General features: G+C 43.4%; 1 protein-coding gene across 9 annotated transcripts in view; it reads right to left on the reverse strand.

The window, feature by feature from the left end:
• Positions 1-24,330, reverse strand: part of LOC119010936 (receptor-type tyrosine-protein phosphatase S-like) — a 73,930-nt gene that overhangs the window by 14,700 nt on the left and 34,900 nt on the right. For 4 of the 9 annotated variants that reach the window (XM_037083552.1, XM_037083544.1, XM_037083546.1 and 1 more), the window contains exons 6-14: positions 18,338-18,448; positions 17,571-17,582; positions 12,992-13,006; positions 11,336-11,605; positions 10,047-10,426; positions 8,606-8,807; positions 6,247-6,383; positions 5,865-6,009; positions 716-810 (exon numbers count right to left, since the gene is read on the reverse strand). In XM_037083552.1, the coding sequence (XP_036939447.1) occupies positions 716-810; positions 5,865-6,009; positions 6,247-6,383; positions 8,606-8,807; positions 10,047-10,426; positions 11,336-11,605; positions 12,992-13,006; positions 17,571-17,582; positions 18,338-18,448 (1,367 nt within the window). Of the gene's footprint in view, positions 1-715; positions 811-1,577; positions 2,244-2,443; positions 2,562-2,768; positions 2,796-2,937; positions 3,132-3,250; positions 3,569-5,864; positions 6,010-6,246; positions 6,384-8,605; positions 8,808-10,046; positions 10,427-11,335; positions 11,606-12,991; positions 13,007-17,570; positions 17,583-18,337; positions 18,449-24,330 lie in introns of all 9 variants that reach the window. The other 5 variants (XM_037083553.1, XM_037083547.1, XM_037083548.1 and 2 more) reach the window with 3 other exon arrangements.

Here is a 24,330-nt window from a genome sequence, read left to right on the forward strand (position 1 = left end):
CGGCTGCTGGTGCTAGCCTAAGATTTAGCATACAAGCATGTGAGAGGTTCCATTAAGTGAGAAGCCAAATATCTATACCATAATCAGCCAGTTAACTTCTGTCTTTCTGCACCTCAAAAGCTCGATAATGTTTTACACTTATTTGTGGATTAAACAAACAAGGTATATCATGTTAACTGGTGAGCTCTAAGGTGCTGGTTGGACTAAAAAATTACATTTTCAGGTAACTCATGGCATTATTCCATGAAGTTCTACATGTTAGTGTGGCTCCGTCTTTTAACTAAAGATGCCCACTTCATCGGTAGAGTCAGAGCATTTAGTAAAATATACTGCACAGATACGATAAGCACATTAAGAATGGTACGCTCAGCAGCTTAAGAAGGGTCAAAGTGTGCTCTCTAGGCGTGCTGTAATAAAACCATGGAGCTATTTATCCTTAGCAAATCAAAACAGTGAAAGATTAATTATTTACAACCAATTTTCTATTGTGTAAATGGTTCTAACACCACAAACATCCCACAGATGGATCATCAGAGGCTGCTCGCAGTTCAAAGCGTCCACAGTGGGGAGTAAAAGTCATTTTGGGGCCACGCATACTAAAAATACATAAACTCATGATAATGTATAATCAGGAAGCATCTGGGGAATGTTCCAACATAATATGCTGTGTTGTGTTATAAATTATGTAGACATAAGTTACTACACGTGTACATACAGTGAAGCGGTAGGGGTTGCTGCTCTCTGGGAACTCCCACGTCAGAAGAACGCTGGTCTTAGTGGCCAGATTGACTGAGAAGTTCCTCGGCACATCTGGGAAGCAAACAAACAAACAAACAAACAAAAAAAAAAACAGAGTCACGCGTGGTGAAGCGGTATTCGAATAGGCGGCTCCTCTGCTTTCTCACGGCAAAAACCTGTAACGTCAGTCAGATCTGTTACCGGGGGGAAGAATTCATGACGGTTAGGAGGATGGGCAGGTGATGAGGAGAGTGGATGGCGAGAGTAAGTAAGTACACGTATCAGACAGAGCGGCTGCAGGAATGTGACATGCCACATTCTCAGAGTGTTAGGTCGTGTTTGTTAGACTCAGAATTCAGCATGTCAGCAAAGGCTTTCGGAAAAAAAGGTGAAAGTGGAGGTCTATCAGATAAAAAAGCTTACCTGCAGATACTGCACCAGACGCCACACTCACTTGAACTCAGACTTAACACTTACCTTCTGTATTAGATACTGTATACTCTGCCCTGTATTGACTTTTACCTGAGGGTTTGTGATAAGCAGTGCTCTCGAGGCAAACATCCATTAACATTCAGCCTGCTCCCACTGGTGGTGAAGGGTAGGTGATGAAGGTATAAGTGAGTGAGTGGAGAAGATTGGGGGGAGTAGTCGTGTTTCCCCTGGACTTTGCAGTTCTTGGCCTCTCTGAGGTGCACGGGGGAAAGGCCGACCTGTAAGAACTGGCCCAGACTTCGTTTAGTTTAGTGTATCGGAGTGAAATCCACATTAAGGGGAGATGTGAAGCTGCACCAGTGCTTACAAGGTGAAGGGTTGTTCCTGCGGCCTGAGGCCAGCCCTACCTGTTTCAAAGGCCAGGGTTCGGCTCACCACAGGTGGGCTGAAGGGGCCTGGCCCTGCCTTGTTGTGGGCTCTGAGCTGCACCTCGTAGGCTGTGCTGTGATTGAGGCCGAGGATGGTGTAGCTGGATTCACGCGCCGGCACCGTGATCAGCCATGGGAGAGAAGGGGGGGCTGGTAAGGATGAAGGGCTGACAGGGTCAGCAGAGGGTTTGGGGCTTGTAGCCTCTTTGTAAGCTACGGTGTACTCTGTGATGACACCGTTGCACTCCTCTGGAGCAGGGGGCAGCCAGGAGAACTGGAGGGAGCAGCAGGTGGCATTAATAAAGTCAGATATTTTGGGGTATCCCGAGGGTGGGAACATGGGAACTGTTATTTCTTGCTGCACTAAATCTCCGTAGCCGGCTCGGCTCTTCGCGGAGAGGACAAAGACGTAGGAGGCGCCTGGGGAGAGGTTTCTGACAGTGAAGTTTGTCTCCCGATTGGTGAAGTCCACCGTGGTGTCTAAAGATGTGTTCTTCGGGCCAAACTGTAGGCGGTAGCCCAGGATTTGCAGCGGGGCCCCCAGGCTGTCGGAGCCTGACTCAGAGCACTCCAGCGGAGGAGCCCACCGCACCACCACTGACGGACCCGATCCTGGACGCACCCAGAGAGAGGGGGGGCCGGGCACTGCGAACGACAGCGTGGGCAGCAGAAAATCAATGGGGATACATATATAAAAACATATATCATATAGATCTTGTACAAGAATTAGAATTGATTCGGCTGTTTATTTACTGCCCTGCTCCTGGTGCAGCTTACTGTTAGATCAATTCTTGAGTATGTTACTAAATCCAGTGCACTGAACTGTATACGGGGCATATGCTTACCGACCCCCAGGGTCTGCACCAGCTTGGCTTTGCTGTGCGCTCCATCCCCTTTGGTGGTGTATGCCGCCACTGAGATGGAGTACAAGGTCTCTGGTTTCAGACCCGCCAGGATCATCTCCTGTGGAGGAAAACACAAAACAGTGACACATCACATTACCGCTAACAAACAGACCTCTTCATTAACTTTCTTCTTGGTTATGCATCAGTTAGACTGAATCAATAAATTACATATCAGTGGCTAAATGAGGATTTCATGACCGTCTCTGTGTATGAATTAATAGTGGGCTCATTTATAATGAGAAGAGGATGGGTAGTCTGCACTCACATATTGAGTCGAGTCATCCTCCTCCATCTTATCCCGGAGACGAGACACACCCCGCAGGCAGCCCAGACAGATGGGAGTGAGTCAAAGGACAAAAGGGGAGAGCGACGATGTTTAATGATAAAATAAACGGCCTTCATCGAATCGTTTAAATATTCAGACGTGACGTCACCTGGGACTCGTCCAATAGGACGTCTTTGATCCGGGGAAGGTTTCGTGATTCACCGCTCTCAGCGCGGTTGAAGTGCACCTGGTATCCACGGATCTGGCCTTGCCGTAACCGTGGCAACACCGACCGCCATGTAACTCGAAGTGCAGAGGAGTTCAGCGGCTGGACGTCCACCTGACGGGGGGCCGCACCGGGAACTGAGCGCACACACACACACACAAATGCAGAATTAATTAAGTGACCAACAGTCTAGCCAGTAAATAATCAGCTGGACAGTCAATACTGATTAGGTCTGATCTACGGCCCTCACTCTTACCGTCCTCATCAGTTCTGCACAGCGCGGGCAGGCTCTCGGGTCCAGTCCCCTCTGCAGTGTAGGCTGCCATGCTGACGTTGTACCAGCTCCATTTCTCCAGCCCCTCTAACACTGTCTGCCCCTGCTGGGCCGGGATAGGCCGCCCCTGCACCTCCTGGCCCTGACCTCCGCCTCCTTCCCCAACAACTCTCTGGTATCTCAGCTCATAACCTGCCAACTCGCCATTCTGGCCCTCCTCTGGAGGAGGCCTCCAACTTACTCTCAGGGAGGTGGAGCTGGCACTCTCGCAGGACACACCCTCGGGTGGAGCGGAGGGCTCTGATTGGACAAGGGGCAAGAGGGGCAGTTGGCAAAGAGTTTAGGAGAGACCCAAGAGATCGGGGGTTGAAAAAGCAAAAGGATAGAAGATAAGGATAAAAAGGAAACAATAAGAAACTAAGGTAAACTGAACTGAAAGAGACAAACATAACTCAGGCATACAAAGCGGGGGGCGACCACATAATGAAAAAGCATAATGTTATGCTTAGAGTCTAATGAAATAAACCAGAGACGAGAGTATCGACCCTGAGTGGACAACTTAATTACACCCAAGGAGAATGTGCATCTAATACCCAACGATTATATCGTATCCTTTGGCCGTGGCTCGTGGCATAAAAGGATCCAGATTTATGAATGAGACACAGATAAAAGTATTCCACACTCAAGCAGGGATGTACAGGAGCACGGACAAATATACACATTTCAGAACAGCAGCCCCCATGGTGGCATAATCCTAGAGTCCTTGGGATAATAGAGTGGTCTGAGACTTTCCACCGCTGACTAGGGGAAGGTCTTCACAGAGGGAAGAAACAAACAAACTAAAACAGATCTCACACAGCGCAGAGAGGATTTAGGAGGCGGGTAAAAGAAAAAAAAAAACGGGGAGCCCGGGAGAGAAAGGCACTCAGACGGATATTGAAAGTCAGGCTAGAGTGATGAATCGTAGACAAGAATTGAATCAGAAGCAGGCCGGGATATTTACTGTAACAAACACGAGGACAGAAAGCCAAACATCGACTTCATCACCACAGATTTCTGAACTGTTATCACTCACCCTATAAAATGTTCCTTAAACAGCACGCACACAAGTACACAGACACGGTGGCGAGCCCAGCTGAGGCGTGCATGAGCTCGGGAGTGTATAGCATGTGTGTATGTGTGGGAGTGTAATAGTCATAGCTGACAGGTTCAAGTATCTATCCACTCAGCCGTACAGCCACTGTTCTGTTGGCCTCGGGGGACAATCTAGATGTGCACCAAAGCTTGGCGATAACAAAGCACACATAACCTCCCTGGGAAATGAAATCTGCTGCATGAAATAGTCTGCTTATCTGGCAGCTTCCCTTTCCTGAACCCCCCTCCTCGTCTTCTGCCACCTCCTCCGATGTACCACCTTGGTGTCTCTTTCTTTTTGAAGGTAAACAGAGAATAGCAGACAAGCTAGAAACGTTTAGCACACACTCATGTCTGAAAATAATCTGGTTATAAATACACTGATACCCCTTTTATGCCAACATGGAAACGGTTCCGTGCATTTAATTTGCACAGTTCAGAGATTTTTCGACCCAAAAAACAAGTCGGTTCAGAAGCTGGACACGAAAATATAGCCCTTTTTTTTTCTCTTGATATGAAGTGCAAACCCAAGAGGGCGTGTCGTATTCTACGGGTCACTGTTCGCTGCATCAGTGAGTGGAGATGCAGGCGAGGTAAACTTGAATGGAACCGCTTCCAGAACCAGAGCTATCGTGGTAGAAAAGGGGTCCATATGAAACTTTTGCGTCTGTAAATACTTGACAAAAACTTACCACTGAAGTGTCACGGCACCCCGATCTGCAGGACTTGGGTCTCTCTTTCTCGACCTCGACTACTTTATTAATCATTTCCCTCGCACCATTTTCTCAGTTGTCTCCCCATTTTTCTTTTCTATTCTGTCTTGAAAGCAGACAGGAAACGACTCGATGTGAGTTCATTCGACTGTATCGGCGCTCGCGGAGGAAGAAGAAAAGGGAAAAAGGCGACGAGGGAAACAATCCAAGTTCAGAGTTGGATAAAATACAGACTGACCGCCACTTACCTGTCAACACAGCAGGCCAGCCGCCATCCTTTAATGCTCCTCGCCACTGGCTGCTAGCCAGTAAGTGGCAGACAGTTTCGCCCTTTCAAAGACATTAGACACTGATAGAGTGGAAAAAAGTGAAAGGAGGGTGAAGAAAAGGAAGAGCGGGACATTAATCGGTGCTCCATCTCCATCTGTCATGATGCTTTGGCTGCGTAAAGAAAGCGAGAGGCTGAGCGGAGGAAGAAAGGCACAGTCAAACGTAGATGGATGGATGGGAGGGGGTGCTGGACAGATGGGTTGATAAATGAGATAGATGTGAAGATGCATCCCAGGTTCCACCAGGTCAGGAGCTGAGGACAATGCAGTACGAGCTGTGTGTGTCGGGGACAAAACATTTGAATAAAACATGTGTACAAGACTCACACATAAAGACATTATTTAATCAACATAAATGGCGTCTCAGTGTGTGTGTGTGTGTGTGTGTGTGTGTGTGAACCCAGTGGAATGGAGACGTACTGGCTTGTGACGTCCTCTGCACCAGTTCGTTGGTAAACGCTCCGATGCCTTTGGATGAGATGGCGGCGAGGGAGAAGGAGTACTCAGTGTTGGCTTTCAGACCCTCAACTGTGTAAGAATTTCTCGGCCCGAAGGTCAGCTTCTCCTGCGAGAGAGAGAAGAAGAAAAGGGGAGCGGAGGACAAGACGAGAGGGGAGTGAAAAGAAGACATTAAAGCAGAGTCGGAGAGAAAAAAAAAAAGAGATGAGGACTGTCGCTGGACGCCTGGGTTAATCTTTTTAACTTCCTCTTTTATCCGTCCTCTCATCCCCACTGTCGGGTTAGAAAATCTACTCAGCAGACAGATTTATATATATAAAAAAAAAAGAGTAAGAGGTCTCACCAAGCTGCCAAACTTGGCAGGTTTGTAGAGCAGCTCATAGTTGACGATGCCCTCCTTGGTGTAAGCAGGTTCCCAGGTCAGTTCGATGCTGGTGTCTGTCACTCTGCCCACCTTAAATTTGCCTGGCTGACCGGGGACTGAGGAGGAAACGTGTGAACAGTCAGCCAGGACTCATCTAAATGTATTCATTTACCTCCAAGTCTTTGACTTTTGCATAGAAAACAAGCCCTTAAATAGCTTTTTACTGAGTGATGGGATTCTACAAGAACACACAATTATCTGCCAGTTAGTGTTATACAGATTATTTAATATAGGTAAAATGTTTCCATTGCAAGAATCAGAATTTAATTTAAAACTCACTTTTTTTTTCTAATTTTACCATCTGTGTCCATTTCATATCCTGCACAGGGATACACATTGTCCTTGATCATTAAAAGTATGTGAACTATGTTGGACATTTTTCCATCGCTCGATGTAAAAACAAGAGTTTATTCATTTTGGAGGCGATTTTGAGATGAGATTTCTCCACTTTGCTGCAGTGAAACATGACCAAATGTGTAACTGTCATAGAGTAAGACATTGAACTACTTTGTTAAAAAAATAAATAAACAGAAAATAATGACTCAGGGCCAAAATGTATTAATATATTTTCTCACTCGAGTATTTGCCGTTTATAACAAGACACTTTCTGCTGTATTTGTGGCGATCTCTGTCGGTTTTACCAGCGTTTTAATCCGGTAATGTTCAATCATTAACATCCCTAATCCTTCATTTTAATATCTGCATTTAATCCTTTAAAGAATGTTTTATTATGTCAGCAGTGTTATTTTTCTCAGGTCTGGTTGCCTCATTATTTCAGAGAGTTATGCTCTTTCTTTTTGTGTCGCAGGTTTTGTTGGTTTTACTCTAATTGTTCCTGAAAAAGTGCCCTTGAAATGAAGTGTATTATAGTTCTTGATATCCCTGATATAGGAGTGGGAATTATGTTGGCAGGGTAACGCTTCTGTCAATCACATCTGATTAAACCGCTCGCACACGGTCGTGGAACAGAGTTTTGTTTGCTAGTGTGAGATTATAATTAAGTCTCTGCTACGGATGTTTGTTTTTGTTACTTTAGCTGTAATAGCTCTTTCTTTCTTTCTTTCTTTCTTTCTTTCTGTCTTTCTTTCTTTCTTTCATATTAATTTTCTGATTAAAGTTGTACAAATAACACTTCCTACTCTGTTTCTTCTGTTATATTTCTGGTAGATTAGACGCTTCACAGACGGCGACGCCACTTTGAGCATGTCGAAGAAATTACAGCATATTAAAAGCATTTGCGCGTACGTAGGCACACATCTTATCGGATCACTTTATTAAGCCTCCATGTAAAGAGTTTAATCGGACTCTCTAATCAGAATGACTTCAAATAGAAGATGCACACAGATCCATGTTAAGTATTCAGCATTTTATCTCTTCTATCCTATTTATTTGAGTGTATTTTGATTTAACTCTCTATCTTATTTTCCTCTCAGTCTCTTCTTACTCTCATGCTGACACTTGCTACTGTTTGCACACTGTGTGCTGTGTCAAACTGAATTTCTCCTGATCAATAATCAATAGAGGTACACCTTATCTTATAAAATCTTATCTTAATATCAAATATTGTCCATGTCACCTCAGCTAAGGTCGCAGAAAAAGGTGGTCTGAAGTCATAATGGAATCAAGAAGGAACCAGTTGACTCATAAATGCCAAAACTTTTGCATTTTTGTGCAGTTTTTAAATATTCTGGGAAATGAGAGACTTTTTAGGCACATCTCGTGGCGTAGCAGTAGCCAGAGCTACACGGGAATTTAAACCAGTAATGCCATCAGAGTAATCATCCCTACGTCCCTCCCTTCTCATAAAACCCACGACAGCAGCTGTCACAGCGACATGAGCAGTGGCGAGGTACGAGGGACATGTCTGGCTCTTAATCCCTGTTTCCTTTTCAGAAGTGTGCACAGCTCCGTCCCAGCAGGTGGAATTTATTCGTTTTAAAGCAGTCACATTTCCTGACAGGTCAAGCTTATTCGCAAAAAAGCATTTCACAGCGGATTGGCTAACAAACTTCACATAAGTCACTCAAATAAGCTACTTAACAGTTTGTATACATGCACACACACAAATAATGAGTCATTTGAACTGCGCTGCATGCACTCGGCTGAAAAACAACCACTTCTCTCCTGCACATGAATAAATGGAGTCCGTTACGTAGATGTTATTTATGCACCGGCATGCCGGATAAATGCGGTAGCTTATACAGACTAATGATTTTGTTGATGCACACACACATTCACATTCACAGCCACACACACACACACACACACACACACTGACCTCCAGGCATGACTTTCACGTGGACCGGGTCTGAGAAGGGTCCGTCCCCCACAGAGGTGAAGGCCAGGACCTGGATGGTGTAGGTCTCTGAGGTCACCAGGTTCTGGATGGTGGTGATCACGCTGTCCTGGACGTTGTGGATCTGCCACTCATTCATGGGCCGGGACGGATCCATGGTGTAGTACACACGGTAGCCTTTCACCTACAGCAGAGGGGTCAGATTTTAAGCTCAATCCATGGTAATCCATAATACCATCTTTCAACAAAACTTCATCACGGCAAAGGTCATCGTCCATGAACGAGGTTTAAATCCAGATGGTCGTGTGGATTCGACTGTTCGTGGTTGTTAGAGGTCGTTGTCACAAGGTGACGTCCTCACGTGATTGTCAAATCTCAGAAGAGTTCCAATAAAAACTCTCGTCATGCTGTAATGCTTAAGATATAATCGCTATACGTCCTCCTATAGGGGTTTGTTTACGGGCAGTGTAATCCTGCTGCCCTCCACCTCCACCTCCACCTCCACCACCTCTCCTGTTATTACTCTTTAATATCTATAATCCCCATATGCACTCAATTCAGTCGTGTACTTTTATGAACCTACCGCATGGTTAGGTAGGCTAGAAAAAGGAAATAGGCCTCAAGAGGGAGTGCTCTTAACTTAGAGAGGACAGTCCAATTACCTTTTTCTTTCTTTAGAGGGTGAGGAAAGTAGCGAGGGAGTTACAGGAGGGAAATCTCCGGCAAGACACAATCGCTGCAGAGGACACGAACCTGCAGCTGGAATAAAGCTCCCAGTGGTGAATTTTATTAAAGCTTTATCGTTTTAACCTCGTGTGAGCTTCTGGGCAATTTTTGAAATGTGGTCAGTCGGTGATAAGTTCAGGTTAAATGTTATGTCAAATGTGTGACATACAAACTCAAAACTCACCTTGTTCTTGTTCTGTTTTAGATATGTACACTGACCTTTTTAATCATTTTGGAACAATGTCCTTCAGTTTTATATGATAACAGTGTTAATTTTTAACTCAATCAGTCACTTTATATGTTCCCATAAATGTGAAAAATAAAAAATAAGTAAAAACTTATGTTGAATTATAGTAAAAACTAAACATTTAGGGGCTGAATGACTCTATGTGCTGAACGTTACTTTATGACTTGCAGACTGGAGCTGAGAGACGCTCGAGGGTGTGAGTGTTTTTATGTGTTTTAGTTTTAGATTGTCTGGCTGTAGGTTCTGGGAGCTGTCACACCAAACACTGTCTTCAACGACGTTTGTCTTATTCAACACATTGTAAAGAACAAAGTTGTTTTGCAGCAGATAATTACCAGCATGTTTGGAACAATTTGTCTGGAATAAAAGAACACCCACAAAGAAAAACACTGCATGTTTTCCTCTACTGAAAAAGATGATCAAAAGGAGCCGTTTCAGTGCTCGTCCCACCTGTCCATTGGGCTCCTCCGGCTCCTCCCAGCGGACCATCACTGTGTTCTGTGAAATAATGTGGGCCTGGACGTTTCGTGGAGGGCTAGCCGGTGCCTGTTCTCCTGTGCGGGCCTCCACCCGAGTAGAAGACGGCCCCTGGCCGATGCTATTGAAGGCCGACACTCTGATTTCGTACTCCGTGTTGGGGTACAGGCCGCCGATGCTGTAGCGGGTGGTGGTGATACTGTCCACCGTCTCAAACTTGCTGTCCGGCCCTTTGGCTCGGTATTGGATGATGTAGTAGGAGACGGGGTCTGGGTTGCCGGAGTCCCAGGTGATGGTCACACTGGTGGCGGTGGTCTCCGTGACGATGGGTGTGCCCGGAGGCTTTGGCAAAGCTGGAGATTAGACAGAGGAGAGGAGAGGAGGGGTACTGTTTAGTTTGTAATATTGATCTCTCAGTTCACTCTGTACCGATTACTGTTGCATTAAAGACATATTGTGACTGCATTTATTCAAACTAACCATTTTTTATACCGTCATCTCTTCCAACAATCCTGTGTTATTATAAGTCTTCCCGGCAGACTCACTTTCTGAAGCTGCCTTGTGCAGATCTTGGAGTCAGACGTTTACAGGAAGGTTACCTGGTGATCCATTTCTATCACAGACCAAATGACTGGATAAACTCATGTCTTGTCTTGTGTTGTTGTTATTTGTGAATCTGATGCAAACAGAAATGACCCCGTTGTCTTTGCAACAGCGGCACAAACAACAATACCACTTGGAAACACTTTAATTAAAGGATCATTTACTTCTGCTGTGCATTGGTTTATCTCCATCTCTATTCATATATATCTGTATGCCCCTTCTGCCTGTCCGCAGTATCTAGTAGAACCTGCTTTTGGTTGTAATAGTACTACAATTAAGTTGGATCTCATCTAACCTAATCAACATTTTGAGGATATTAGAGTGCACCACGTTAATTAGGGAGCTTTATTTGACCGACCCTCCAACAATAAGGGAAATATTAAATGACCTTCCACACAGCCAGGTCTCTGTGGTAAACTCATGATGATGAATGCGCCTCAATCATACTTTAGATACGTGCTATTAAAGGTGACGCACAGGGCAAATTTGGATCGGATCTGAAAATAACATTCTGGGAATTGAGAGTATTGAATTATATGAAAAAGGAGGAAATACACAAATCTATCCTCATATAAAGCAACAATAGAGGCGCTCTCCTCCCTCCCTTCTCTCTCTCCAACAGCCAAAATGATTAATCATGTAATTAGAGAATCTCTTACTCTTCACTAAGACCTGAGCGGTGGCCTCGATGATGCCCAGGCTGCTCATGGCCACACAGGTGTAGTTTGCAGACTCCCGGACACCGTTGAGCTCAAGAACGTTCCGTCCGATCGGCATCTCGTCCTCGGGCGTGAGGTCCTCGGTGCCCAGCATCCACTTGACGTAGGGCATGGGCGAACCCACGGCCACGCAGGTGATGTTGACGCTCCCTCCCGGCATGATCTCGTGGTTGGAGGGGAGGATGGAGAAACGAGGGGGCACGCGGCGCACTGGGAAAGGAGGAGAGCCGGGGGTAGAGAGGAGAGGTGGGGGGATAAGGGGTAAGGTGAGGGGAGGAGAAAAGTGGGGAAGGGAGCGAGGAGAAGAAAGGTGGAGAAAAAGAAGGAGGGGGGGGAGGAGTGAGGGAGAATCAGAGAGAAAGAGGGAGAGAGAGAAGAGGAGGAGGAAGAGCGAGGCAGAAAGCAAGGTCGAGATTGAGAGAGGAAGTGAGGGCGAGAGAGATAAAAAGAAAGAAGAAGAAGAAGAAGAAGAGAGAGGAGAGGTAACAGGAAGGGGGAGAATGAACTTCAGGGTTTTTACAGAAAATTACAAAAGGGATATTTCAAGTTTAGTCCCAATTACTGTATGGTACTGATGATTCAAACAGAAAGACACAAATCTTGTGTTGAGCTCAACCAAACAGAGTGAGCTGCCTACTCCAAATAATAAAGTGACAAACTCTTGAGTATCGTTTCAACCAGGACATGACACCTATAGTCAGTTTCTCTTCTTAAAAAATCATTTATCATCATTAAACATGAAAAATAAGTGATTTCAGTCTTTGGTTTTAGTCGTAGAAATACAATACCACCGCCCCCCTTTAACAATGACTAAACTTTGCAAGAAAACTTTGGAGAGAAACTTTACTTCATTCAGATTTCCGTGCCTCGAGGTGCTTCTGCCTCTAGATGGGCTCGTTTTAGAGAGAGTGTATGCATCATAGCGGGGCCGATCAATAAGCCCTGCCCGCTAACGGTGTGTCCCCCATGAGAAGAACAACTAAAGTGGCAAGTTGTATCCAATACTGCATCTGTCAGAGCTTTTTGGTTGACTATTTATTAAACGAGAGATGCATCGAGAGACTGAACTCATAGGTCACTCGCATGCCTGGGCGACTCAAGAGGGATAAAAAATGGTGGAGGAACACAAAGAAGAGAACGAAGAACTGAGGACAGCGAAGGCAGACGGAGAGAGAGAGAAGCCAGACAAGACAGGTAGAGGGATAGAGCGAGAGAGAGAGAGAGAGAGAGAGAGAGAGACATAGCCAGAGAGACAGAGAGAAAGAGAGAGAGAGAGAGAGAGGCAGCTCTGCTTCTCTTCAAGACAATGACAGGCAATGTAGCAAAGGACAGCCACATTGTACAACAAGATACTGTACAATACATAGGATTCATAACTGATAACAGTGTGTAATCAAATGAGTTGGAAATGTGGACAGGAGTGGATCGAGGGGTTCTACTAAGGTGTTGTGGCAATTACAGAGTGATCATTGGACACATTAAGTAAAGAACACCAAGACAGCATGAAAGAGGCAGAACGGGAGAGAACGAGTGCGAGCAAAAAGAGAGATATGTGAGGTAGTATGTGCATGTTTATAAGTTAATAAACTTATGTACATGTGTCTGTCGCTCCTACACATCAGGGTGCAGACAGAATGCAGAAGAAGAAGAAGAAGAAGAGAAAAAAGGAAGGGGGGAGGGAGAGGACGGGAAAAAGACAGGGAGTGGAGATAAAGAGAAGATTAGAAGAGGGTTTCGGGGGGAAGGAGGGGAAAAAGGGGGGAAGAAAAGAGGAGCGAGGAAGAAGAAAACACATGGATCTATTTTAAAAACACGGCTATATACCAGAGTCAGGCCCATTCAGAAAGTAGGTGCTTCAAAAGTAAGAGAAAAAAAAAGAAGAAGAAAAAAAAAAGAGATCGGATGTCGGAGGAACAGAGAAGATAAAGAAGAAGAAGAAGAAGAAGAAGAGGAGGAGGATACCCCAGGGTCACAAAAGACAGGAAACAGAAAGAGAGAGGAACGGACAAACATCTCTGCATGGGAGGAGAGAATGAAAGGGAGGGCAGACAGAGAGCAGAAACATAGTCGATAAACTCAACTAAACTCAACACTGCAGGAAACTAAAGGTATCAAAGAAAACAGGAACGTAAGGAGCAACAAATGTTCTACTCAAAAATGAATATAGTAATAAACGATAAAAGAGGTTGCTAACAGTATCTAATACCCATCATTAATAAATGGAAAATTAATCAAACATTAGTTAGTAGTTATTTGACTGTTAGCGAACAAAAACATGCTTTATAAATCATTTGTTAAAGGTGCAATATGTAAGAATTTTAGTTAAAAACTTTATGGCAAAAACGTCCATGTATTGTGTTGAGCATGCTAACCAGCTAACCCCCTGGCTAGCTGCACGGTTTGCCGAGCTAACGAGCTAACAGTAGCTACAGCCCTGAGCGGGATACCATTAGCAGCAGTTAGCAACTCTGTTGACATGCTGCCCCGATCTGTCTGGAGTATTTATCATGTGGCAAATTCTTACATACTGCACCTTTAACCAATATTATATTGTTAAGAGACAGCTAATGTTAATAATACGCTGTAAAGGGTTAAATAATACGGTGTAGTTCATCTGCACAACCATCACAGAAGCTGCTGTTAGCACTGTGGTTGTTTTAGTGTCCCCTCAATCCTGCAGAGATAATCTCCTGACGAAGCTGCGAACAGGAGGACCGCCTCATTATCATTATCTCTGTCCTGATTGGATGAAGTGTGCAGGGATACCAGAACAATTATTTTCTCTTTCACTGCATGAAGCAGCAGGAGGAGAGACTCACCTTACTGACAAAACACTCTACAACAGCGATGACTGTTGGATTATAGAGCTATTTAACACTCACTTTTATCAAACACTTGTTGTTTATTATCCTTAATTGCTTAATAAATGGTTTATTAAGCTTTTCATTGTTTCTTAACAGTTATATAACTATTAACTCAAGTTTAATTAACTACAAATTTAACATTTATTAATGTAGGTGTTCCCAAACACTTACTGTAAAAACCCTACAGTAACAAAACAATCAGAGGTTTCTTTAGATGACTTGGAAATCCAGCTGAAATTCTTATATATATTTATATATAAATATCTATATAATACATGAAAAATCAAATAAACACAAAATAAATGTGTAAATAAAAGTAAATAAATAAATAAATATGGGTAAATTTACTGCACAACCTCCACTCCTTAATGTGTAACATCATTACTTGGAATCTTCACGGGCCTCATCCCCCCTACTCAAAGAATGTAGAGACAATTGGATAGAAGTTAACATTTTTGCATGAGTTCAACAAATAAAAAAAATTAAAAAAGAAAAGATAAAAGAAAAAGAAAACGTTGCCGTGACGTCACTCTCATTTCATGAAGAACAGATAATGTGCAAAGCATTTTGTTTTAGAAAACAAAAAGAAAAAAGAAAAACAATGGAAGATACCCAGAATTGGATACAGAAGTTGAAGACACGAAAGAGACAAAGAGACAAAAACAGGTAGATCTGTTAGAAAACAGACATGATTAGGCAGGCATCTCCTCATATGAGCATGCTGACGGACAGACAGACAGACAGACAGACTGCATCCATGACAGCTACATGCACAGGACAGACAAAGCAGGTGCAACGCAGCAGGACACAACACTGTCGGCTTCATTCACTCAGTTATTTTACACCTACTAATGTGGCAAAAAAAAGGACGATTAATTAAGCGTATGGATTAGTTTGGTAACATGAGCAGCGACAGGATGAAGGTGAAGACTCAAGGTGAAAACTCAGTGATCGGGCACATGAACTCACTACTCTGAGCAGTCTGAAAATCTATCAGTCGGGACCGGAGACAAAAAAGCAGAAGAATCCACGGCGGAGACACAGCCGAGTACTTTACAATAAAGTGAGCTCATAACAAGGGATAATCCTTCACATGCTCACAGAGCCTTTAGCTTAAAGTTAATCGAGCCGGGCCGCATGATTCCCCTCCATTTTCCATAAAGTTTTTTGAGAGCCAGGAGCTTCAATCTTTATTAGCGGGGGCTATCATTAGTCCTGTCCTCTGCAGGGAGTCTGGAGGCTACAGGCTGGAGGGACCTTGGCACAGCTATAAGGATTACCGCTGTATCTCGGCGCTGCTATATGCCCGCTCAGCACCGCCACCGAGCTGACATTTACGCAGCGCCATCCCGTCTGTCTCAAGGACACGGCTTTCATTAAGCACTGTAGTAAGAGGGAATCATTAATATCCCCCTCGATATCTAAAAATGTGAATGGATATGATTAATTTCAAATGTCAGTCAGTAGAGGCGTATCAGAGTGTTTGGCCAAGATAGCAACAGCCAGAGAGATACAGCTCGGGCTACGTTACTGTCAAGTTGGCATATTGCTCTTCCTGTAAATACAGGCCTATTGACGGTTCTGTATTAAGACTTTTTACTAAAAATACTCAATCACAAGTGCAAGCCCTGCACTGAAAAAGTCACTAATGTCAAATTATGTCATTATTGTCAGCAAAATGCTTAATATTTGCTTAAATGTGACCACAAGTATGAATGAAAGGAAAATGCTAAATGCAACAGTAGAATAAAAGTAGAAGATCTGAACTGACTCTAGCTGTCATGTGCTAAAGGTAGCTAATGTTAGCTGCCATAGGCTAATGAACATTAAATCTGAATCTTAAAATTGGATTGAGCAAAAGTGGATATTTCAAACTTTAACCTGTAAGAGACAGAACATATAAATAATAAATATAGTACCTTGTGAGTGTCACAGTTCACTGTTATTGATCAGATTATTGTGTAAATATTACTGATGCATTTATAAAGGTGTGTTTTCACTGTTGGAATCGGTTGAGGTGGAGCTAATTTGAGCTGTTTTACATATATATAACGAGGCATAATCCTATTCCTTGCATGTTTTGGTTCCTAGAAGAGTTAAAATATATATATAAAGGGATATCAATATAATATTTCCCTCTAAATGTTTTTCTCAAGTCAAGTAAAAATACCTTAAATTTGTACTAAAAGGTCCAGTGTATACGATTTAGCGATAATTTGTGGTGAGGCTGTAGATTGGACCAACTGAATACCCCTCATTGGGGCAGGCCAGCTCTAGAGCCAGTGTTTGGTTTGTCCATTCTGGGCTACTGTAGAAACACGTAGATGTGACATAGCAGACTGGAAGAAGACCCACAAACTTTATAGATATAATTTTATCATTGTAAGGTAACGAAGACACAAAAATTCTAATTCATTACTATACAATATTAGTTCAAACTCTAAATAAAACATCATTATATATAGTATTATATTATCTAATTTCTGCCAACAGTTGCCACTACACACTTCACCTTGAAGCACAGTACTTGATTAAACATGCTTTGTTTCTTTCCACCCCCGCTGACATTTTGGCTCTCCTGCCATCTTGAGTTCATGTCATGAATCTGAAGATGCTTCTGCTACAAACCTGCACAACACGTATGACTTCAGAGCAGAAGGGCATGTACAAGCATGACCGCCGGTGCAACATTTTCCACTCAAGTGCAACAAGTGCAGGACTGGAGGGGATGACATGGGAGCTGAGACACAACGTTGCACATGATGATAACAAAAGGGAGACGAGACAGCAGTAGCGGGACATGACAAGGCAGCAAGTTCAATAATATCACAACCCGAGCACATCAATAGGCGTGAACGCACACTGTGCCATGCTCTCGTGTCAGTCCGTCAGTCAACACACATGCAAGCGGTGCTCCTTTCTCTTTCTCTCTCGCTCCTTCCATGCAAACATCGCCTCTTTTTAATCTTCCAATTCTTGGGTCTCCATGACAACAAGATCATACCATGCAGAAAACATTGATCGGGGAGTGAAGGCAATACCAAGGGTTCTGCACACAAGGCCTCACAATGCAGTCAATGCACTCTGCTGCGTAGGCAGACCACTTCATCATCGCAGCAGCTTTAGAGAAATCAACTCTCTTCGTTTTTGGAAAAGAAAATCACTTCACATCAAATCTACCTCGCCGTTCCTTAGAATGTTGTTGTTGTTTTTTTTTTTTGTTTTTTTTTCCTTTTTTGTTTCTCTCTGTTTCAATAAGTGAAGCTTTCTGAAACAAAGGAGTAACAAAAGAAAAGAAAGAGCACACCAACCTTCTCGCAGCTCTGAGGGATGGAAGGGGGTTGATGCAGAACACAATGACGTGAGGGGGGGGAGAGAGAGAACGGGGAAACACAGAGAGAATAAAAACGGCCAGCGCAAAGCCACTCGTTCCACCGCATCACACACACACACACACACACGCACACCTCTCACCAGCACTCGCACACACACACACACACACACACACACACACACACACACACACACCTCTCCGAATATCGCACTTAACACAGAAACTAGAACTTGTAAATGTGAACATTGGTCGTGGTCTTTCAGCCATAAGCCAGTGATACATGGGTGCCAAATGATGCCATTAACACATTTTTCAGGATTGACTTCCAATTTCTTTCTTCAAATCTTCAAATCAATTTTTTTTTTTTTTGTGCAACATTTTCCTCTTAATCTGCCTCTTGTACAGAAACCATTTTAGTAGACAGATCAGTGATGTTTCCATGCAGTTAAACCGAGGTGTGTCCCCCAAAAAACTTCACGTTCAATTGGATTCTGCTGGAGGGGCTCGCACCAAGGTTTAAAGGTGGACTTGTTAAGGGTGGTCGTGAGAAAATACCAAACAACAGGATCAACATATATCGTAGACAATGGATGGGTTAGTAATACTCGTTTTTAGAGAACAGTTATGGAAAAATAAATAGCTGTATTTAAAACCGAGAGCACCTTTTAACTGTCGGGCTTTCTGCGTGTTTGTCTTTGTGTTTGTTGTGTGCGTGTGCACGTGCGTTCTGTGTTCACGTCCTACCTCGCACGTATAGGTTGGCGGGGGAGGAGTAGCGCACGCCTTGAGAGTTGGTGGCCACACACTCGTACTTCCCTTGGTCTGTTTCCTCGCTGTTCTCGATCTGCAGCGCTCCTGCAAGACGGGCGGGGGGACGAAAAGAGGGAAAAGAGACAAAAATGTTTAGTGGAGTTTGCAGAAGAAATGTTTCCGTCCAGAGATGTTCGTCTGTCTGGTCTGCTGCTGTTGTATTTTGACCCTCAGGTTTTCTCTCTTCTGTTGCATCACCATCCAATAAAAAACAGCTTTTGTTATTATCTCTGTGAGGCGCCATCTGAATGGCCCCGTGCTCTCAAACACCAGCGGTTGTATTTCCCCGTTTCTCTTCCTATGAAGTGAACAGAAAACAGTGACGAATTCAAATCTGAAATGTATTCCATAAAGTTTTGGAGCTGAAAAACAAGCCTCAAAATGACTTTTTATAAACTTAGACGACAGTTAAAGGACCTTTTGTTGTCAAGCGAGTGATTCCCCTCCTACAGCAGGCTCAGTGCTGCTGTGAAGAAAGCCTGTTTCTATCTTGGCAGTTAACTGGCAGCAGCTACACAGCTTTACCCCGCGGCAAGAAGCCGACGATGCTCTTTAACTCCTCAACTCGTGTCTTTTACTTCTCAATTTTTATTCTCCTGCCCTGATCCCGACGTGGTAAACAGTGTCTCCCCTAAATGTGCTATAATTACACACAGTGCACGTCAGGTATCCCTTTGTTTCTTTTGTTTCACACTGCGCTATTCTTACTGCTTTTTACATTTCCTTTTTTTTTCCCCCTCCTGCTACCGGCCTTTTGAATTACCAGCAGAGAATTGTCTTCTCTCTCTCTCTTTTTTTTTTTTTTTTTGCTCTTTCAGCCTGCTCTGTCATATTCATCTCATCTGAAACTGACTTTGACATGAAGCCTGAGGAGGACGCACAAAACCATGGATTACACTCTCTGCTGCAGGAGGAGAGGAAAAAGACACAACTCGAAACGCACACCACACACACACCACACACACACACACACACACACACACAGACACGAAGCACAACGTTTAGAATCAGATCTTCTGGGAGACTGATAAAAGCGATCTGGCTTGTAGGAGATGTATGGATATATATAGAGAACCAGGAGATATAGTGTGCTCTGCCTTATATATCAAATGTTTTCACACACACAGACACACACAGACACACACACACACACACACACACACGAGTTCAGATTCTCTACTGAAGTATTACAGGTAAATATCTTTCAAAATGTCAGAAAGTGCAGAAGTATTATGCAAAAAAATGTTCAATAAATCACAAGTTAAAATGACGCAGAATGACTCCTATCAGAATGTAAAATCATGACACATGTATTCACCCCCAAACTGCATTATTATTCATCGTACATTAATATACTTGGAGCATTTAAAGCTGCCTGATGTGTCATTTCACCCAAATAATACACTAAAAACATCACTGATGTGAGCACAAATATACTTATGGTGGCAGCAGAAGTCTTAGGAAAGAATGCCTTTAAAACTTCAGCACATGGACCGACGGCATGTTGATGAAAATTAAACAACAACAACAAAAAACAACAGAAAACAAAAAAAATAAGCAGCAGTTGTTATTTTTGTCTGAGTCATGATCGTTTCTCTAGGTGATATTGTTGGGTAATTAAATCTGTAACAATGCTTCCTGCTTTATAAGAAGCTCTCATGATCTACATGTAAAATGTGAATATATGCGGTAACTATAATAACAATGACACGCAATAGAGATACTCAAGATAAGATAAGCTAAGCTAAAATAAACAAAACTAAGCTACAATATGATAAGACAATACTTTCTTAGTCCCACAATGGGGAAATTTGTAACATCAACAGACATCGGGATCGTTTTTTATGACAGTGGGGGGCGCTGCATCGCACACAAAGCCAATTTCTATGTAATGTAAAAACACGTCAAACAATCTTGGTACTCTCTTCGTCATATTGCTGTAAACTTTATATATCTGTGTGTGTTTGTGAGTTAGACACTTAATATAAGAAAAATGTCGTCCTGGAATCATTCTACAGACCCGTTGAATAAATCGATTGATCAAGAAAACATTCAGAAGGTTTAGAAATGAAAATAATGTGATATATTTCAGCCCTTTTCTTAAGGAAAGCAACAGTACTTTGAAATTAAACCGTATGCTTGAGTTAATGCACTGGCTGGTTCCTTTCGACCTCCGTGGTGTGTTATTGTAATGGTGAGGAAAGCTTTTAGTAATTACATCTTAAAAACCTGGCCAGTTAAGCACTAAAAGGCTCCACGGAGAGTTTGTGACTGTATTTGAGTCTCCGAAATGCACAATAGCTGCTCGGCACATGCAGAGGTTTAAACAACATGTTTTCTGAGCCTCTGAGGAAAGAAACTTCGACTCTGTACACTCACACAGCTGGGACGCAAGTGTGTGTTTTGTGTGTTCGAGCATGTTTAGCGAGCTGAGGCCCTTGCTAGCTGGAGCTGTCATCCATTTGCTTCTGTCTTCTGCATTACATGAAAGGAAAACAGCAGCGTGCCCTCCTCTTTCCCTCTGTTTTTTCCATCTCTCATTTCCCTGCGGTACAGGGCAGAGTTGGGAGATAAACAGGAATAAATTATCTGCTCTACAAGCCGAGCCTCGTCTCCAGGAAAGCGGCGGAGGCAGACGGAGAAGCGAGAGAAGAGACAGAGCGGTGGAGAGATGGAGCTGGACAGGTGGAGCCCTGCAAACAAGAACTCATCTGACAGCTGGAAGCAGCTCATATGGCTAACCATCAGCACAAATTTGAAATAGGCAATTGAAATCTTCTTTTATGCAAAACGCGCTGTTACACGTCCAGTATTTATGCTCATAGAAGATTACCACATGCTGTATATACATAAACACATGGTGTGGACGGAAAGCTGGCAGCGGACAAACTTAATGACAGCCAGGACGGAGAAGCAGGACGAAATAGAGAAAGTGAAACAGAACGGATAAGACGAGGGGGGGGGCGAAAGCTGTTTGTCAGTGAGCTGCTGACAGACCCGGAATGAGATGTGACTTCAGTAAAATGAGCTGCTGTGAAATCATGGACGGTGGATTGTGTCCGCCCGGCAGAGAATGAGCCGATCAGATGACAACAGATACCGCTAACCTGATAGCTCTGCCCGAACATGTAGGTCAAACAGATCACCTGGACTCTCCCACGAGGTGAGACATTAACTTTTAACCGGACCGGACAACAACCAGCAGAGGCGGACGCTATTTTTACCACCACACGTTCACTTGCTGCAGTTTAAAGGGGCTCCATGGAGCTTCAGTGTTGTGTTTTCTGTTTTGTTTTTTTACTTTATGTTGGCTCCTGCTGCTCTCTGTCCTCAGAGAGGCGCTGAGATAAGAAACTCCAGGATGTGCGTAAAAACACATCCTTTGGACTGTCACGGAAAAATGTGATGCAAGTCCCTCGCAAAGAAATCCACTGAACACCTTCATCAAACAGTCCACAGTGAAGCAACAGAGAGCGGAGGAAGGGAAGAGTCTCATTCGTACGTAGAGCCTCTTTAAAAACAAACTGTGGGGACCCAGTAGGTGACGGTGACGTCAGACTGTGTACTTACGTCAAGCGATGTTATTTTCTTTTTTGACTTTTGCACTTTGCATGTGAAAATGTGCGTGTGTCTTAAACACTTGGAATAAATATGGTAAAATCAACAGATAAATCAAAAATGGATTAATAATAATAGGTTGCTGCCATATATTGCTTTAGCAACAGTATTTTTTTGTTATTTCTACATCTTTCAATCTTGTTTATATCTTAAGTTCTGGGTTTCACTGCGTTTAATATATGTTTTTATTGTAAAACACTGTGTAACTTAGTTTTTGAATCTAAATATAAACATTTCTGTTGCAGATTTAGTCCAACAAATCACAGAATGTTTCACTTGACATCTTCTGTCACATGATCCATAAAGAGGTTTGTCTAAATTGCACCATTAAAAAAAAAAAAAAAAAGAAAATCTGGATCTTTACCAAAAATAGATCATTTATTAATTTGGCCAACGGCCTCATTACCCACCAAATTTCATTACAAATCTGTTTTTAGATATCCTGCTGACTAACAGTCGGCAAACAAACAGGATCAAAAATAACCTCCATGGCAAAGACACTTAATTATTCACAGGCCAAATTCTTGTGAGAGAAACTGCCTTTAATAAAAAGATGGTCAAAGCTGATTCTGAATGATGCCTGTCAGGTGAAGAAAACATATTTCAGGTGTATTGTGCAGCGATATAAAGACATTTAACTGAGTCTTTACGTTTTCTTCTACTCTTTAGATTAAAGTGACCCAAACTGTGACCGTTAGCATAAGAACAACCTTTGATCAGATCACAGTTCTTGGCAAAGACAGGTCTATCCATTACCCAGCAGTCAACCTCAGGGTCCATACTGCAGGCCATCTGTTAGCGCGTGGGTCTACGAAGGCTCTTAAGTGCTTAGGTAAACTCTCCGGATCTCCGTCCCAAATGTCAGCAATGGGCAGGTAGCTTGTCACCGTTCTCCTCACGTACATCTAAACTGGTGCAGCAGATGGTGTGGAAAAATAGATGGATGCCTTGGTTGAGGTATAAAGATGTCAGGAGAAGTTCAGCTCTATACCGCGCCATATGTTTCTCCCCTCAGGAAACCTATGGCGCGTGCACGCCGGCTTCAGGTGCGCTCGCGTGGCGCCCGTGACTGTCAGCGGCCACCGTTTGGACAGTTACCTGCAGATGATGGATAATTGTGCGCCGTGAAAATGGCTAAGAGTCGTCGTCGTTTGTGGGAATTGAGTGCAGTCATTCTCCATATCATTTTTCATCCTGACCCATAAAAATATTTCCAACACCCAACAGAGAACGAAAAGGAAAAGACGGAGGGAAAACAATGTTTGTGGCCCAAAACAGATCCCTGGCTTCGCTCCAACGAGAGCTGGCAGCCGTCCACTAAATCAGAGGCATTGCTTGGAAGGCGCCCCCCCATTAAACAGATCTTAAAGGAGTGTTTCATCCATAACACATCTCCGAAGCTATTTTGTGCCTAGCTCAGGTGTAATTGATTTCCTCCAAGTCATTTCACTGCGGCGTTCGGTTCATTATACAGTGCATTTTGTTGCTCGGGCTTTGTGATGCTTCTGGTGATTTGAAATCCTATTAGACCCAGCGGTGAATCGCACGGAGCCATTTGTCTTGCTACTGTTTCATTGATGTGATATGTGGCCTAACGCTCTGTACCGGTGAATCAGTGTCATGTCTCCGCGTTGACAGCGTTCAGGGGACAAAACGAGCCTCGGAGCGACGAAGTGAAACTTGTTATGATGGATGCTTAAATTATTTACGCTTTTACAGGCAGCCAAAATAAGTGTCCGTTGTACTATGCACCAATGAGAAACTACTAAGAGGGAGAATAGTAAACAAAAACTATTGTTTCAGAGATGCATGGAGCGTTGTGAGGGGGTTCCTTTGTTATTTTGTAGCTCCAAGGCCACCAACGCTTTCTCATGAATTATAAGCAGGGAATAGAGAAACATTTGCATAGTGTTTATCGTAATTAGGGATCTATAAACAATCGCTCCGCTGCTGCCTCTGGCGTCCTCCTCGTGTTTCCAATGGACTGCAAAAAAGGCCTTTTATTTTTTTAGTTTTTAAGTAGATCTATTGTCTCACCTGCCTCCATGCAGCAGTGAATCTGGTCCTACACCAAATTCCACCCACGCCCACTGCGGAGTATTTTACACACAGAGGCAATTACACTTCAGGTACTGCGTATATATCACAATATCCACTTTTTTTTCACATCAGCGCATTGCAGGCCTGACAAGCTCCTGATTTCTCCACATACTGTATGGGAGAGTTTTTAAATCATTTTATTCCTCATTTTCAGAGCAAAATCATGGAGAACTGATTAAACAGTGTGCTTAACATTAGCATGGTTGTCA

Source organism: Acanthopagrus latus, chromosome 21, assembly GCF_904848185.1.
Source record: "Acanthopagrus latus isolate v.2019 chromosome 21, fAcaLat1.1, whole genome shotgun sequence".
Lineage (NCBI taxonomy): Eukaryota > Metazoa > Chordata > Actinopteri > Spariformes > Sparidae > Acanthopagrus > Acanthopagrus latus.